General features: G+C 46.8%; 1 protein-coding gene across 2 annotated transcripts in view; it reads right to left on the bottom strand.

Moving 5' to 3' along the window:
* The window catches only part of LOC137438599 (unconventional myosin-VIIa), a 218,201-nt gene extending 200,402 nt beyond the window's left edge, over nucleotides 1-17,799 (bottom strand). For both annotated transcript variants that reach the window (XM_068133783.2, XM_068133784.2), the window contains exons 1-4: nucleotides 17,541-17,799; nucleotides 17,264-17,377; nucleotides 16,937-17,089; nucleotides 961-1,145 (exon numbers count right to left, since the gene is read on the bottom strand). In XM_068133783.2, the coding sequence (XP_067989884.2) occupies nucleotides 961-1,145; nucleotides 16,937-17,089; nucleotides 17,264-17,377; nucleotides 17,541-17,558 (470 nt within the window). In that variant the 5' untranslated portion in view covers nucleotides 17,559-17,799. The remainder of the gene's footprint in view (nucleotides 1-960; nucleotides 1,146-16,936; nucleotides 17,090-17,263; nucleotides 17,378-17,540) is intronic.
* Between the last annotated feature and the right edge of the window lie 437 nt (nucleotides 17,800-18,236).

Below are 18,236 nucleotides of genomic sequence, written 5' to 3'. Positions count from 1 at the left end.
CCAGCGGCTATTCTGACGCGGGGGACTCCGGGCTTGGGGACGCCGTACCCGGTAGTCTCCGCACCCGAACTGGCAGGGTAGTTCGCCGCCCCAACCGCTACGGGTGGACCGACTGACGTGGATTGACGTACCCCATTCGATTATTGCTGACGCTTGCTTGCGACCTGCCTAGCGGCAGTATAGTTTTAACGGCGGGGAAAATGTAGTGAAATTATACTGAAGGTGAACCCAGGAGTGCTCGCTTATCCCACTAAAGGGGCGTCTATAAGACCCGGGACACCCGCGGCGCAGGGACACTCCAGCGACACTTACTGTGACATTTAGTCCTGTAGTTTGAATGGTATGTATGCCCCTATATGCTGCACTTGTTTTGCTTTGCCTATTGATATCGGACATTGCCCATATAATACTCCGATTCTGATGTCTATTGCATGAATGTATTTTACAGGATGTTACCACAGATCTAAATGATATTAAACCTACCCAAGGGACAAGTCGTGTCTGTGGTTGATTTTCACGACACCATGTGTTTTGTGAGAATAAACCTTTGTGTCTCTTCCCTTTTGCATGTGTCAGTGACCACCATAATTGAAGATCGCCTCAGGAGTTAAAGCTGGTTCGGCCCATCCGTCCCAGGCTGGTCTTAACTAGCTAGGGACGCGACAATACATTCAACAACCTCTTCGCCCAACTGAGTCCTACTTCCCCTACTGCAATTACCATCTCTGTCCACACCTCATTTAATGGCTGGCACCCTTCCCTTTTTCGTCCTCTTCAATGCCATCCGCACTTCCTCTTCCGTGATTTCTACCAACTCCACTTTCCCCTCCACATAACTTGGTAGCTCCAGCTCGCCATTGCTTCCTTCCTGGTTCAACAGCCGATTGAAATATCCTTCCCACATCTTCAATACTGCGACCCTCTCTGTCACCATGCATAAAAAGAAAACGTGTACTGCACCTGATAATACAGCATTGGTTGGTGATGTTGCGCTGGAGGTTGTTAAACATGTTGGCCGCCACGGCAAAGATGTGTGCTGGTAACTCTCCCATAAGGTGCCCCAAGTAGCGTTCGATCTCCTCCATCGTGTAGATTGGAAGAACCTGGTATGGGTTCATGGCTACCAGGATTGAACCTGTGTATGTCTATGGAAAATAGAAGTGGGAGAAAGGGGTCAGCTTGTGTGCAGCCACAATGATGGATGAAAAGTTTGCAGTGTATAAAGATGTCGTCTTACTTAACGATAAGCTAAACATCAATTTCAAAACTACTTTTTGATTGTCCATCTGAGCTATGAACATCAAGTATTGCTCAAATGTTTTGCTAAAGAGAACGTTGAGTATTTTTTGAATACCAGTGCAGTGTCCTCACTTGTACCAAAGTTAGAGTGGTGGATGAGGGGTGAGGACACTGGAAGAATACCGCACAGTCTGCGGGTTCAAATCCTCAACTAAAGGCAGTAGTTTTAAGGTTCTAGTTTCTAATCTTCTGTAAACTGACACAGAATCAGAAAAAAAGAGTAAGACTCGAAGACTGTCGGTAAAGAAAAACCCAGCTGTGTCATGAATGAACATAAACGATGAGCTAATAGGTCTCCACTCTGTGTGTGCCAGTTCTCACTTTATGACATGACTCCTACCCTTGGACTACTTTGGATTGGTATTTGAAGATGAAAAAGTTCAGCTGTGAAAGCAGACAGACATCATCCACTTCCTCCTAAACAAAACTTCGGTGACATTTTTGGAGTAGATGATTTGTTGAAAAACTAAAGTTGTGCTCTTTGTAACTGCCCACAAAATAAGGCCTTGCAAAGGACTGAATAAATGTTAGTGGTCTGGGCATTGCTTGCTAGACCTAAGTAGACCGAACATGGTGCACACACACACAGTCTGCTGAGCAGGCACATAAGGCGTCAGCCAGTGTTAGTAAAGCTACAGTGTTAGTGAGAAACTCCTGTGACTATCTTGATAACTCAGTGGGCTGTCATAGCGTTAGTGATAAAGTCCCTGCGTTTCAGTCCTGGGTTGAGTCAGAATTTTTCACACCAGCCCCATGTGGGAATTTCTTCCGGTTTATTCAAATGTAAATCATATTATACAGTACATTGCAAAAGTCTAGGTTATTTCAATGGTATTGATATTTCAGGGTAAATTTAACAAATTTATCAGTGCTAGCAGTCATATGTGTTTATTATTTTAAAATAACAGTCTGCATAAATGCACATGAAACAAACTGATGTAGTAAATAACAAGAACAGTGTCACATTGTGGTATCAGTCAACACACGCAAGTCCCCAGTTTACGAACACAATGTGTTCCTGAAAATGTGTTCATAAGCTAGATTTTCATGAATTGGATCAATAAATCCCCTTGAAATGCTTGTAAAAAGTGATTGATTGGTTACCGAAAAGAAATTAAACCCTTTTTTCCATAAAAACGTTAAATGTACTGTACTTTTGAAATAAAAAAAATGAATAAATCGATGACATAAATACATACAGTAATACAGTAGTAACTAGAACGGCACTCGGTAGAGTGCTAACGTTAGCCAGGATTAACAGTTTACGTATCCCACCGATAGGTCAGATGTGGATTTGGACTTGAACCAAATCTAATCGGGTTGTTCTTGTCCCTTCCCCAACTCAGTGGAGAGAAAGCTGTCCCTCGTGCCGGTAAAAAACCTGTTGAGAGTAAGCTGTCTCTCGTGCCGGAAAAGAACTTGTTGAGAGAAAGCTGTCTCTCGTGCCGGAAAAGAACTTGTTGAGAGTAAGCTGTCTCTCGTGCCGGAAAAGAACTTGTTGAGAGAAAGCTGTCTCTCATGCCGGTGAAGAACTTGTTGAGAGAAAGCTGACTCTCATGCCGGTAAGGAACTTGCTGAGAGAAAGCTGTCTCTCGTGCCGGAAAATAACTTGTTGAGAGAAAGCTGTCTCTTGTGCCAGTAAGGAACCCATGGAAAGAAAGCTGTCTCTCGTGCCGGTAAGGAACCCATGGAAAGAAAGCTGTCTCTTATGCCGGTAAGGAACTTGTTGAGAGAAAGCTGTCTCTCGTGCTGGTAAAGAACCTGTTGAGAGAAATCTGTCTCTTGTGCCGGTAAGGAACCCATGGAAAGAAAGCTGTCTCTTATGCCGGTAAGGAACTTGTTGAGAGAAAGCTGTCTCTCGTGCTGGTAAAGAACCTGTTGAGAGAAATCTGTCTCTTGTGCCGGTAAGGAACCCATGGAAAGAAAGCTGTCTCTCGTGCCGGTAAGGAACCTGTTGAGAGAAAGCGGTCTCTCGTGCCGGTAAGGAACCTGTTTAGAGAAAGCTGTCTCTTGTGCTGGTAAGGAACTTGTTGAGAGAAAGCTGTCTCTTGTGCCGGTAAGGAACCTGTGGAGAGAAAGCTGTCTCTCATGCCGGTAAAGAACTTGCTGAGAGAAAGCTGTCTCTTGTGCCGGTAAAGAACTTGTTGAGAGAAAGCTGTCTCTCGTGCCATAAAAGAACATGTGGAGAGTAAGCTGTCTCTCGTGCTGGTAAAGAACCTGTTGAGAGAAATCTGTCTCTTGTGCCGGTAAGGAACTTGCTGAGAGAAAGCTGTCTCTTGTGCCGGTAAGGAACCTGTGGAGAGAAAGCTGTCTCTTGTGCCGGTAAGGAACCCATGGAAAGAAAGCTATCTCTCGTGCCGGTAAGGAACTTGTTGAGAGAAAGCTGTCTCTTGTGCTGGTAAGGAACTTGTTGAGAGAAAGCTGTCTCTTGTGCCGGTAAGGAACCTGTGGAGAGAAAGCTGTCTCTCGTGCTGGTAAAGAACTTGTTGAGAGAAAGCTGTCTCTTGTGCCGGTAAGGAACTTGCTGAGAGAAAGCTGTCTCTTGTGCCGGTAAAGAACTTGTTGAGAGAAAGCTGTCTCTTGTGCTGGTAAGGAACTTGTTGAGAGAAAGCTGTCTCTTGTGCCGGTAAGGAACCTGTGGAGAGAAAGCTGTCTCTCGTGCTGGTAAAGAACCTGTGGAGAGAAAGCTGTCTCTTGTGCCGGTAAGGAACTTGTTGAGAGAAAGCTGTCTCTTGTGCTGGTAAGGAACTTGTTGAGAGAAAGCTGTCTCTTGTGCCGGTAAGGAACCTGTTGAGAGAAATCTGTCTCTTGTGCCGGTAAGGAACTTGCTGAGAGAAAGCTGTCTCTCGTGCCGGAAAAGAACTTGTTGAGAGAAAGCTGTCTCTTGTGCCGGTAAGGAACCCATGGAAAGAAAGCTGTCTCTCGTGCCGGTAAGGAACTTGTTGAGAGAAAGCTGTCTCTTGTGCCGGTAAGGAACTTGTTGAGAGAAAGCTGTCTCTTGTGCTGGTAAGGAACTTGTTGAGAGAAAGCTGTCTCTTGTGCCGGTAAGGAACCTGTTGAGAGAAATCTGTCTCTTGTGCCGGTAAGGAACTTGCTGAGAGAAAGCTGTCTCTCGTGCCGGAAAAGAACTTGTTGAGAGAAAGCTGTCTCTTGTGCCGGTAAGGAACCCATGGAAAGAAAGCTGTCTCTCGTGCCGGTAAGGAACTTGTTGAGAGAAAGCTGTCTCTTGTGCCGGTAAGGAACTTGTTGAGAGAAAGCTGTCTCTTGTGCTGGTAAGGAACTTGTTGAGAGAAAGCTGTCTCTTGTGCCGGTAAGGAACCTGTTGAGAGAAATCTGTCTCTTGTGCCGGTAAGGAACTTGCTGAGAGAAAGCTGTCTCTCGTGCCGGAAAAGAACTTTTTGAGAGAAAGCTGTCTCTTGTGCCGGTAAGGAACCCATGGAAAGAAAGCTGTCTCTCGTGCCGGTAAGGAACTTGTTGAGAGAAAGCGGTCTCTCGTGCCGGTAAGGAACCTGTTGAGAGAAAGCTGTCTCTTGTGCTGGTAAGGAACTTGTTGAGAGAAAGCTGTCTCTTGTGCCGGTAAGGAACCTGTGGAGAGAAAGCTGTCTCTCATGCCGGTAAAGAACTTGCTGAGAGAAAGCTGTCTCTTGTGCCGGTAAGGAACCTGTTGAGAGAAAGCTGTCTCTTGTGCTGGTAAGGAACTTGTTGAGAGAAAGCTGTCTCTTGTGCCGGTAAGGAACCTGTGGAGAGAAAGCTGTCTCTCATGCCGGTAAAGAACTTGCTGAGAGAAAGCTGTCTCTCATGCCGGTAAGGAACTTGCTGAGAGAAAGCTGTCTCTCGTGCTGGAAAAGAACTTGATGAGAGAAAGCTGTCTCTTGTGCCGGTAAGAAACTTGTGGAGAGAAAGCTTTATCTTGTGCCGGTAAGGAACCCGTGGAGAGAAGGCTGTCTCGTGTGCCGGTAAGGAACCTGTGGAGAGAAAGCTTTCACTTGTGCTGGTAAGGAACCTGTGGAGACAAAGCTTTCACTTGTGCTGGTAAGGAACCTGTGGAGAGAAAGCTTTCACTTGTGCTGGTAAGGAACCTTTGGAGAGAAAGCTTTCACTTGTGCCGTTAAGGAACCTGTGGAGAGAAAGCTTTCACTTGTGCCGTTAAGGAACCTGTGGAGAGAAAGCTTTCTCTTGCACCGTTAAGGAACCCATGGAAAGAAAGCTGTCTCTCATGCCGGTAAGGAACTTGTTCAGAGAAAGCTGTCTCTTGTGCCGGTAAGGAACCTGTGGAGACAAAGCTTTCTCTCATGCCGGTAAGGAACTTGTTCAGAGAAAGCTGTCTCTTGTGCCAGTAAGGAACCTGTTGAAAGAAAGCTTTCTCTCATGCTGGTAATGAACCTGTTGAGAGAAAGCTTTCTCTCGTGCCGGTAAGGAACTTGTTCAGAGAAAGCTGTCTCTCGTGCTGGTAAGGAACTTGTTCAGAGAAAACTGTCTCTTGTGCCGGTAAGGAACCTGTTGAGAGAAAGCTTTCTCTCGTGCTGGTAATGAACCTGTGGAGAGAAAGCTTTCTCTCGTGCCGGTAAGGAACTTGTTCAGAGAAAGCTGTCTCTCGTGCTGGTAAGGAACTTGTTCAGAGAAAACTGTCTCTTGTGCCGGTAAGGAACCTGTTGAGAGAAAGCTTTCTCTCGTGCTGGTAATGAACCTGTTGAGAGAAAGCTTTCTCTCGTGCCGGTAAGGAACTTGTTCAGAGAAAGCTGTCTCTTGTGCCGGTAAGGAACCTGTTTAGAGAAAGCTTTCTCTCATGCCGGTAAGGAACTTGTTCAGAGAAAGCTGTCTCTCGTGCTGGTAAGGAACTTGTTCAGAGAAAACTGTCTCTTGTGCCGGTAAGGAACCTGTTTAGAGAAAGCTTTCTCTCGTGCTGGTAAGGAACTTGTTGAGAGAAAGCTGTCTCTCATGCCGGTAAGGAACTTGTTCAGAGAAAGCTGTCTCTCATGCCGGTAAGGAACTTGTTCAGAGAAAGCTGTCTCTCGTGCCGGTAAGGAACCTGTTGAGAGAAAGCTTTCTCTCGTGCTGGTAATGAACCTGTTGAGAGAAAGCTTTCTCTCGTGCCGGTAAGGAACTTGTTCAGAGAAAGCTGTCTCTCGTGCCGGTAAGGAACTTGTTCAGAGAAAGCTGTCTCTCGTGCCGGTAAGGAACTTGTTGAGAGAAAGCTTTCTCTCGTGCTGGTAATGAACCTGTTGAGAGAAAGCTGTCTCTCGTGCCGATAAGGAACTTGTTGAGAGAAAGCTTTCTCTCGTGCTGGTAATGAACCTGTTGAGAGAAAGCTTTCTCTCGTGCCGGTAAGGAACTTGTTCAGAGAAAGCTGTCTCTCATGCTGGTAGGGAACCTGTTGAGAGAAAGCTTTCTCTCGTGCCGGTAATGAACCTGTTCAGAGAAAGCTTTCTCTCGTACCGGTAGGGAACCTGTTCAGAGAAAGCTTTCTCTCGTGCCGGAAAGGAACCTGTTCAGAGAAAGCTGTCTCTTGTGCCAGTAAGGAACCTGTTCAGAGAAAGCTGTCTCTTGTGCCGATAAATAACCCATTGGAGAGAATGACGTGTGAAATGGCTCAAGAGTGATGGCGTGAAGCCCGTGTGAATGAGGTGCGAATTATGTTGTGAATGGGTAATTAACTCTCAAGGTCCGATTAGCGCTTAGCACACGTTATGTTCAAAAAGACCCTGTTTGTGTGAATGGATCGAAAGATGGAAACATTATGATAAAATATTCATGTTCCTCTGAACTGAACAAATGTTCAGAAACCGGGGGTTCATAAATTGAGGACTCCCTGTACTTTGTGTTTTTTTTTTTGTTTTTTTTTTCTATACTGAATCGAGGCTCGTGAAAGAGCTGACAACCGCGAGGGAAAGACAAAGACAGTACATGGGGACCGCGAGGGAAAGACAGTACATGGGGACCGCGAGGGAAAGACAAAAACAGCACATGGGGACCGCGAGGGAAAGACAAAGACAGCACATAGGGACCGCGAGGGAAAGACAAAGACAGTACATGGGGACCGCGAGGGAAAGACAAAAACAGCACATGGGGACCGCGAGGGAAAGACAAAAACAGCACATGGGGACCGCGAGGGAAAGACAGTATATGGGGACCGCGAGGGAAAGACAAAAACAGCACATGGGGACGGCGAGGGAAAGACAAAGACAGTACATGGGGACCGCGAGGGAAAGACAGTACATGGGGACCGCGAGGGAAAGACAGTACATGGGGACCGCGAGGGAAAGACAAAAACAGCACATGGGGACCGCGAGGGAAAGACAAAGACAGTACATGGGGACCACGAGGGAAAGACAAAGACAGCACATGGGGACCGCGAGGGAAAGACAAAGACAGCACATAGGGACCGCGAGGGAAAGACAAAGACAGTACATGGGGACCGCGAGGGAAAGACAAAAACAGCACATGGGGACCGCGAGGGAAAGACAAAGACAGTACATGGGGACCGCGAGGGAAAGACAGTACATGGGGACCGCGAGGGAAAGACAAAAACAGCACATGGGGACCGCGAGGGAAAGACAAAGACAGCACATAGGGACCGCGAGGGAAAGACAAAGACAGTACATGGGGACCGCGAGGGAAAGACAGTACATGGGGACCGCGAGGGAAAGACAGTACATGGGGACCGCGAGGGAAAGACAAAAACAGCACATGGGGACCGCGAGGGAAAGACAAAGACAGTACATGGGGACCACGAGGGAAAGACAAAGACAGCACATGGGGACCGCGAGGGAAAGACAAAGACAGCACATAGGGACCGCGAGGGAAAGACAAAGACAGTACATGGGGACCGCGAGGGAAAGACAAAAACAGCACATGGGGACCGCGAGGGAAAGACAAAGACAGTACATGGGGACCGCGAGGGAAAGACAGTACATGGGGACCGCGAGGGAAAGACAAAAACAGCACATGGGGACCGCGAGGGAAAGACAAAGACAGCACATAGGGACCGCGAGGGAAAGACAAAGACAGTACATGGGGACCGCGAGGGAAAGACAGTACATGGGGACCGCGAGGGAAAGACAGTACATGGGGACCGCGAGGGAAAGACAAAAACAGCACATGGGGACCGCGAGGGAAAGACAAAGACAGTACATGGGGACCACGAGGGAAAGACAAAGACAGCACATGGGGACCGCGAGGGAAAGACAAAGACAGTACATGGGGACCGCGAGGGAAAGACAAAGACAGTACATGGGGACCGCGAGGGAAAGACAAAAACAGCACATGGGGACCGCGAGGGAAAGACAAAGACAGTACATGGGGACCGCGAGGGAAAGACAAAGACAGTACATGGGGACCGCGAGGGAAAGACAAAAACAGCACATGGGGACCGCGAGGGAAAGACAAAGACAGTACATGGGGACCGCGAGGGAAAGACAGTACATGGGGACCGCGAGGGAAAGACAGTACATGGGGACCGCGAGGGAAAGACAGTACATGGGGACCGCGAGGGAAAGACAAAAACAGCACATGGGGACCGCGAGGGAAAGACAAAGACAGTACATGGGGACCACGAGGGAAAGACAAAGACAGCACATAGGGACCGCGAGGGAAAGACAAAGACAGTACATGGGGACCGCGAGGGAAAGACAAAAACAGCACATGGGGACCGCGAGGGAAAGACAAAGACAGTACATGGGGACCGCGAGGGAAAGACAGTACATGGGGACCGCGAGGGAAAGACAAAAACAGCACATGGGGACCGCGAGGGAAAGACAAAGACAGTACATGGGGACCGCGAGGGAAAGACAGTACATGGGGACCGCGAGGGAAAGACAAAGACAGTACATGGGGACCGCGAGGGAAAGACAGTACATGGGGACCGCGAGGGAAAGACAAAAACAGCACATGGGGACCGCGAGGGAAAGACAAAGACAGCACATAGGGACCGCGAGGGAAAGACAAAGACAGTACATGGGGACCGCGAGGGAAAGACAAAAACAGCACATGGGGACCGCGAGGGAAAGACAAAAACAGCACATGGGGACCGCGAGGGAAAGACAGTACATGGGGACCGCGAGGGAAAGACAAAAACAGCACATGGGGACCGCGAGGGAAAGACAAAGACAGTACATGGGGACCACGAGGGAAAGACAAAGACAGCACATGGGGACCGCGAGGGAAAGACAAAGACAGCACATAGGGACCGCGAGGGAAAGACAAAGACAGTACATGGGGACCGCGAGGGAAAGACAAAAACAGCACATGGGGACCGCGAGGGAAAGACAAAGACAGCACATGGGGACCGCGAGGGAAAGACAAAGACAGTACATCAATCAGTGTACTGTAAAGACAGTACACGCACCATCAGGACAGTACTTCACGTGGAACCCTATCGAATGCTTTCTCCAGATCAACAAACCCAAGAAACAACTTCTTCCTCTTCTCCATGTACTTCTCCTGCAACTGCCTCACAATAAAAAGCGCGTCTGTCGTTCCTCTTCCTCGCATAAATCCAAACTGCATTTCGTCAATCTTCACTTTCTTCCTTATCCTCCTCTCCAACACCCTTTCCAATACCTTCATTCCATGCTCCGATAACTTTATCGCTCGAAACGAGCCAAAGTCCAGAGGGTCATCTTTCCCCTTGTATAGAGGGACGAGGGTACTCAGTTCCCAATCCACTGGAATGCGGCCTTCTTTCACCACCAGATTGCAGATCTCTGTCATTCTCTTCACACACCAACTTCCTGCTGCCTTCAACATATCTCCCACAACTCCCGTCGGCCCTCCCACTTTTCTACTCTTCATTGCTTTTATCGCTTCCTCAACTTCCTTCTCGGTTATCTTCTCTGCCGGTCCTAAAACTGGGTTACTCTCTATGTTGCCATCCCATTCATTCTCTGCATTCAACAGTATTTCCATATATCTCTTCCATTTTCCTTTAATTCCATCTGGGTCCACAACGATTTGTCCCACTTCATCCTTATGTGTCTGCTCTTTGCCTTCATGAACTTCATGTTCAATGTTCTTCATGTGTCTGCTCTTTGCCTTCTTGAGTGTCATCACTCTTACCCATGCTTGCTGTACACGACTGAAGCACTCTTACAGGAATATTGTGCCAAATACACTGGAGTACATTCCACAGTTATGTAAGGTAAGTTGGGTTGCTCTTGTTCCTCTCTATTTCCAGGTAATCCCATATGGCTTTTGATGGGATTCATGATCTGGACTCTGGGGTGTCCATTCTAACACTTGGAGCACATCATTTGTAAGTTTGTTCTCCAAGTACTGTTTTATGATATTTGAAGTGTGTTTTGCATTATTATTTTGTTGCAAAAAGAATCCTCTTCTGAGTGAATGATTTCCATGAGGAATTGCATGGTGCTGCAGTATCTGCTTGTACTTCTCTTTTGTTGGCATCCCATTTATTTTAACAGATTTTCCTTCACCAAAAGCTGAGATACAACACCAGACAGTCACAAATCTTTCCCCTTTTTAACAGTAGGCTGCAAAGATTACATGTCATAATGTTCTCCAGGTCTTCGGCGTACGAACTGGCATCTCTGATTCATCAGACGAGATTACCAGATTCCATTGTTCAATCACCCAATCTTGGTGTTGGCTTGCAAATTCCAGTCTTTCACCTTATTCTGTGGTCTCAGCAGTGGTTTCTTGGCTGCAACTCAGCCTTCTGCACACAGTGCTGGACAGATGCTGATGTTCCGTCCTGCTCTCGTTTCATTTGTCAACTGCTGACTTGATTTTCTTTCTATCATGCGTAACTGTGATATTAAATTGACTTCCACAGAAATTTGAATTATTACCCTCGCCAGAGGAGAGGGTATTGCATTTGAGTCCGTTTGTTTGTTACTTGCCGGAAAAGATTCCGGCAAGTATGTTGATTGGTTTGTCTGTCTGTTTGTCTGCACAGAATAAATATGATTTTCTCTGCAACCGTTGGTCTGATTGACAGGAAATTTTCACCATAGGTGCAACTCCACATGGAGATTTTATTTTATTGATAACTATTACGTCATAGGTCACGTGGTTCGGCCGCCATCTTGGAAAACCCGAAAAACTTTGCACCTCTATATCTCTGAAAGCGCTGAATAGAAAAAATTGAGACATGGCTCATTGTAAAGAACTCTCCATGGGAAGTAAAATATGTTAATGATGATGTCATAGGTGCCTCCATTATGACGTCATAATTCGACAAGTATAAAACTTCATCTGATCAAGATGAAATTTCTTGAGCATCATGTAGGCATAAATTGGTAGGAAAAAATTAATATTGATGATGTCATCTGTCACGTGGTTCGGCCGCCATATTTGTTTTAACACAAAAGCCTTAAAAACCTCTGAAAACACATCCTGCGAGAGTCTCCAATCTCTGATTGCTCTTTCTTGTTATCTACCTATATTGCACACTTCTAACTTCCCACAAAATGTGAAACCACAAATGTTCCCAAAAAAGTAAAAAATAACCCAAACTTTTGTGTCCAAGTCTTTAAGTCATTGGTGCCTCCAGTCTTGCTCTATGGATGAGAGACTTGGACCCTTACCAGGGGCCAGAGAATGAGACGTAACTCCTTTGGAACCAAGTCTCTTCGGAGAATCCTTGGCTATCCCTGGTCGGACTTTGTATCCAACGAGCAGTTGTTGAGAGAGACTCAGATGAGATTTGTTTCCTGTATGGTCCGTGAGCGTCAGCTGCAGCTGTATGGACATGTGGCTCGTTTTCCGGACGCTGATCCAGCTCACCAGATACTCTCAGCAAGGGAGCCTCGTGAGTGGAGGAGGCCAACGGGCCGACCACGTGCCACGTGGTTGCAGCAGGTTGATTGGTATCTCAAGGAGATAGGGGGATGTCTAGACGGAGGCCCCTGGAGTACTGTCGGAAAGTGGATGCGGTGACGCGCTGCTCCGGCGCATGCTCCCATGCCTGACCTGACCTTTTGTGCAGTACTGTGTATGTATGTATTTCGGCCCTTCAACCTCGATACGGTCAGCTAAGATGGGCCAGCAGGGGCACATACACCTCCACATGCGGCAGCTACACCTGGATGCGTACATACCTCCACCCCCAGCCAGTGAGAATACAGACTACAACAACAAAACCGCCTCCATTCCCAGAATCCACAGCCCCTCAACCACTCACTCACTCACGCACACACGCACACACACACACACACACACACACACACACACACACACACAAATAATAATAATAATAATAAGAAAAAACACACCTACCCAACCCAACCAACCACTTATCCTTACAACATACACCACTCAAGCAAAAACACATTCATGCAAAACCACACCTACTCCTGCAACACACACACGCACACACATCTCCATTTCTCTTCCACGCTCAGTCACTACCCCATTCCGCCACTTGTATTGTCCTGCTGCCAATGGTACTGAGGATGCACTCAGTGCTGCACCGTTCCCAAACCTCACACAAATAACATCTCTCCTCCTGCAACAACCCCCACAATTTCAAGTTTACTGGTGACGGAAGCACATCATACGTTGCCCTCACCAGGAAACCAAACAACATTGGCTCCATCCTCCAAATCTCTTGCCACTTAAATGTCCTCACCCGCACACCTTCCCACCGCGTCCAAGCACCGTGCTGTATATGTGTGTGTGTGTGTGTGTGTGTGTGTGTGTGTGTGTGTGTGTGTGTGTGTGTGTGTGTGTGTGTGCGTGTGTGTGTGTGTGTACATGTATGAGTGCATGCATGTATATATTTGTGTGTGTGTACATGTATTAGTGTATGTGTGTCTATGAGTGTGTGTTAGTGTGTGTGTGTGTGTATAAGTGTTGTGTGTGTATCTGTCTGAGTGTGTGTATGTATGAGTGTGTGTGTATACATGTATGACTGCATACATGTATATATTTGGGTGTGTGTGTGTGTGTGTGTGTGTGTGTGTGTGTGTGTGTGTGTGTGTGTGTGTGTGTATATGTATGAGTGTGTGTATATGTATGAGTGTGTGTGTGTGTGTGTGTGTGTACATGTATTAGTGTGTGCATGTATATATTTGTGTGTGTGTGTGTGTGTTTGTGTGTGTTGCAGGAATCAAGATGCAAGGGCCATCTGTTCACTATGTACACAAAACTAGTGAAATGTTTAAATCAAAATTGACAACAGGTGTGGAAGAGAATGGAATGAAAGAATGGGAGAATAGGTATATATAATTCTGCCATTTTTACAACTGCATTTTGTAAAAGACCCAAATATAATTTCTCATTCGATGCATTTATTATCACCATAAAGAATGTACGTGTACGTGTTCCCGGTGTGTACCGTGGTTAGAATAGGTACACCGTATCCCTGCGTGTCGTAAGAGACGACTAAGAGGGTTGGCGTCAGGAAGGGCATCCGGCCATAAAAACATTGCCTCAAAAAGAGAACCATGACAATTACAACTACATATGGGCAGGGGACAGCCCGAAGTGGAGATCGGTTTCTGAGGTTTGGGACATGGAATGTAGGGACAATGACAGGGAGATCAGGAGAAGTGGTGGAAGTATTGGTCAGAAGAAGAGTGGACATATGTTGTGTGCAAGAGACGAGATGGAAGGGAAGTGGTGTGAGAATGGTGAAGGGAAAGCATGGACAGAAATACAAGTTTGTGTGGCAAGGGTGCCTGGAGGGCGTGCATGGTGTTGGTGTCCTGTTTTCTGAGGAGTTTGTAGACAGTGTGGTGAGTGTGACGAGAGTGAGTGATAGGTTGATGATGGTGAAAATGATGATTGGAAAGCTCTTGGTGAACGTCATCTCGGGATATGCTCCGCAGGTTGGTCGGAGTGATGAAGAGAAGGACAAGTTCTGGTGTGCGATAGAGAAGCTGATGGAAAACGTGAAAGATGAGGAAGTTGTTGTGGTAGGAGGAGACCTAAATGGATATGTGGGAAGGAGTATGGATGGTTTTGAGGGAGTTTATGGGGGTTACGGATATGGTGTGAGAAATGGAGAAGGTGAAAGGATTTTGGAGATTGCTGATGGAGCTGATTTGTTGATTTGTAATACTCAGTTCCAGAAAGGGGATAATAAGCTTGTTACATACACGTCAGGTGGGTCGACGACAACCATTGACTACCTGATGGTGCGGAGGCGAGATAGGGGGCACCTCCGGGACACAAAGGTGATCCCGGGGGAGGGAGGCTGTTTCACAGCACCACTTGGTTGTCTGCGACATAAGGATGAAAGGTGCGAGGAGAGCTCGGTGGGTGAAGTACCAACCGAGAATGAAGGTGTGGAGGTTGAAAGAGGTGCCATTGAGGGAGACATTAAAAGAGAGGCTGAGCAGGGTAGAGGATGATGTGGTTGAGCTTGAACGTGGTTGGATGTCAATGAAAGAAAGTCTGTTGGGAGCCGTTGGTGAGGTATGTGGATGGACAAAAGGACCACCGAGGCACTCGGAAACATGGTGGTGGGATGATGAAGTTGGAAAGAGGATTGACGAGAAGAGGAAGAAGTTCAAGGAGTGGCAGAAGACGAAGGGTACGGGAGCAGAAAAAGCAGAGCATGAAAGTTATAAGGCAGCCAAGAAGGCTGCAAAGGTAGCAAAGGCGCAGGAGGCATGGCGGAAAATGTTCGGAGAACGCTTGTATTCAGAAGAGGGTAGGTATTGTATTCAGGATTGGGGCGGTATTCAGGATTGCAAAGCAGATAGCGAAAGAGAGGTGTGATGTGATGGGGGTGAGTTGCTTGAAGGATGAAGTGGGACAAATCGTTGTGGACCCCGATGGAATTAAAGGAAGATGGAAACGATATATGGAAATGCTGTTGAATACAGAGAATGCATGGGATGGCAACATAGAGCGTAACACAGTTTTAGGACCGGCAGAGAAGATAACTGAAAAGGAAGTTGAGGAAGCGATAAAAGTAATGAAGAGTGGAAAAGCGGGAGGGCCGACGGGAGTTGTGGGAGATATGTTGAAGGCAGCAGGAAGTTGGGGTGTGAAGAGAATGACAGAGATCTGTAATCTGGCGGTGAAATAAGGCCGCATTCCAGTGGTTTGGGAACTGAGTACCCTCGTCCGTCTATACAAGCGGAAAGGTGACCCTCTGAAGTGTGCCTCGTACCGAGCGATAAAGTTATTGGAGCATGGAATGAAGGTATTGGAAAGGGTGTTCGAGAGGAGGATAAGGAAGAAGGTGAAGATCGACGAAATGCAGTTTGGATTTATGCCAGGAAGAGGAACGACAGACGCGCTCTTTATTGTGAGGCAGTTGCAGGAGAAGTACATGGAGAAGAGGAAGAAGTTGTTTCTTGGGTTTGTCGATCTGGAGAAAGCATTCGATAGGGTTCCACGCGAAGTATTGACACGGGCATTGAGGAAGTTAGAAGTGGAGGAATGGTTGATCAGAGTAGTGATGGCAATGTACAAAAGAGCGCGCACAGCTGTAAGGACGAAGGACGGGAACAGTGGTGACATTGAGGTGAAGGTGGGAGTGCATCAGGGGTCGGTACTAAGTCCACCACTATTTGTAGCTGTGATGGAGGTGCTGGCTCAGAACGTAAAGGAGGGTTTACCATGGGAGTTGTTGTATGCAGATGATCTGGTGTTGATTGCGGAAAGTATGGATGGACTGAAGGAAAAGATGAAGAAGTGGAAGGAATGTATGGAGACAAAAGGTCTGAAGGTGAATATCGGAAAGACGAAGGTGATGGCAAGTGGTAAAGCATGTGGTGAGGTGGAAAGAACTGGGAAGTGGCCCTGTGCTGTGTGCAGGAATGGTGTCGGAGTGAACTCCATTCAATGTACAATGTGCGCTGAGTGGGTTCATCAAAAATGTAGTGGTCTGAGAGGGTCATTGTCATTAATCAGTGTGGCAGCTACATTCAAATGTAAGGTGTGCACAGAGGAGCTGCAGATGGAGGAAATGTTGAGTTGGATCTTGGAGACGGCATGAAGCTGGAATGTGTGAAAACATTTTGCTACCTCGGAGACACGCTGAATGGAGAAGGTGGATCAGACTCGGCAACGGTTGCTGGAGTGAGATGTGCATGGAAGAAGTTTCGGGAACTGAGTGGCGTGCTGATGAGGAGGGGAGTGTCGTTGAAGCTGAAAGGAAAGGTGTATGCTGCATGTGTGAGAAGTGTTATGATTTATGGGAGCGAGACATGGGTCATGAATGTAGAGCAGCAACGAAGGCTGGAAAGGGTGGAAATGCGAATGGTTCGGGGGATGTGCGGAGTATCGTTGAGAGAGAGGAAGACAAATGATGAATTGCGAAAGATGATGGGAATAGAGCCTGTGATTGATGCTGTGAAGAGAAACAGGTTGAGATGGTTTGGTCATGTGTTGAGGAAGGATGAAAGTGACTGGTTTAGAAGAGTGATGGAAATGAATGTAGAAGGAAGTAGAGGATGGGGAAGACCGAGAAAGACTTGGCTAAAGATGGTGGAAGAAGAAATCCGGGCAAAGGGGTTAACAAGGAGAGATGCAGAAAATAGGGCAAAATAGAGAAGATTGTCATGGGGACCGCAAGGCTAACCCCCACTCTAGCAGGGAAAATGGCCTTAAAATGCATGTTGTGTTGTTGTTGTTGTATAAAGAATAATGCTTTATGAAATACAGTAGGTTAAGGTCCCCGTTACATTTATGGTTTAAACGCATCAGGAAATGTCATTCTCACATAGATAAGATGAGCACGGTATCTGAGGAGCAGGTTGTGCAAGATTCCAGCCTCATGGAGATCTCCAAGATGAATCATATCCTCCACTCCAGTCACCGAACTGTTGTGCATGGAGCGCACACAGCCCATCTGGTCCTTCCGAAGCCAATGCTCCTGGAAATGACACATCGCTCCCATCATATCTAGAGCAGTTCGGATTGTAAACTATTATTCTGGAAGTTTCACCAACTTGTGTAACTTATTAGGATCATCAAGCAAAAGTCATATATATATACCGTATGTTCCTTTGGCAGTTGATTTAATGAGATACGATCGACTTAAACTCACCTGGCCTTCATCATCCTGCAGGAGAACCCTTGTGGTTTCTGCGATCTTGACCTCTGCACCAATGGGCACGTAGAACTCCTGACCCGACTGAAGGTCCAGCCACACGTGTTCTCCCTGTTCACCAGCACCATCGTCTCAACATTCAGGTGATTCCATCATAACTTTTCGTTCCCAGTAATCCCAATAAACTATTCCATCATCATTTTATTGTGAGGATGTCTCAGTCGTTTGAAGAGGTATATCTATCTGGTCTGTAACAAGTATCAAACATACTCACCTTTTGAAGAACAACCATAACTACTTAGGTTGCTTCGTCAGAAGCCTTTCTTGAATGTGTCGATGGAAGTATCCAATTTTTCACTTCCGGGAGATCTGAAGAAAAATGAAACACCTTTAACCCAGAGAGGTGTCAGCACAGAAAGGAGAAATCTACCTGAGGTCAGACATACATGATGGGGAGAGAGCCACCAATGTTGTTGCAAAATTTAACTCTACTTCTCCAATATGAACCTTTGGGGGTAAAGTCTATCTGTGACACTCCTTTACCTGTGGGTGATGCTTCCGACCTGGTTGTGAGAGGAAGCGCTGTGATTGGCTGAATGAATGCACAGCGCCATGTATGGCAAAGGAAGTACAACAGTTGTGGGCAAATATTAACCTGGCTTTATAATGATGGTGAAACCGACATGGTAAAGTTTTATATAATGCATGGCAATCAATGCAGGTGTCACGCAAAGGAACAACAACAACAACAACACTCAGCACACTCTTTTACTCAATAATTTACTCTTAGACAATATAATCCTTGAACGGATGAGTGTGAGTAAATACAGGTTAAAACAACAATCTGATTGTGAGAAACAGGTTTAAAAGGTTAACATGTGAAAGCAATGGAGCTTAATAAGCTTAAATACACCCGAGGGGACTAGAAGTTTGCTCACCTGTCTGTCTGTCCAACTGTCTGTCCAACTGT

This window comes from Myxine glutinosa, chromosome 13, assembly GCF_964187855.1.
Source record: "Myxine glutinosa chromosome 13, kmMyxGlut1.1, whole genome shotgun sequence".
In the NCBI taxonomy this organism is placed as follows: Eukaryota; Metazoa; Chordata; class Myxini; order Myxiniformes; family Myxinidae; genus Myxine; species Myxine glutinosa.
Note: the sequence above shows the minus strand (reverse complement) of the source record. Positions and strands in the feature narration are given on the sequence as shown.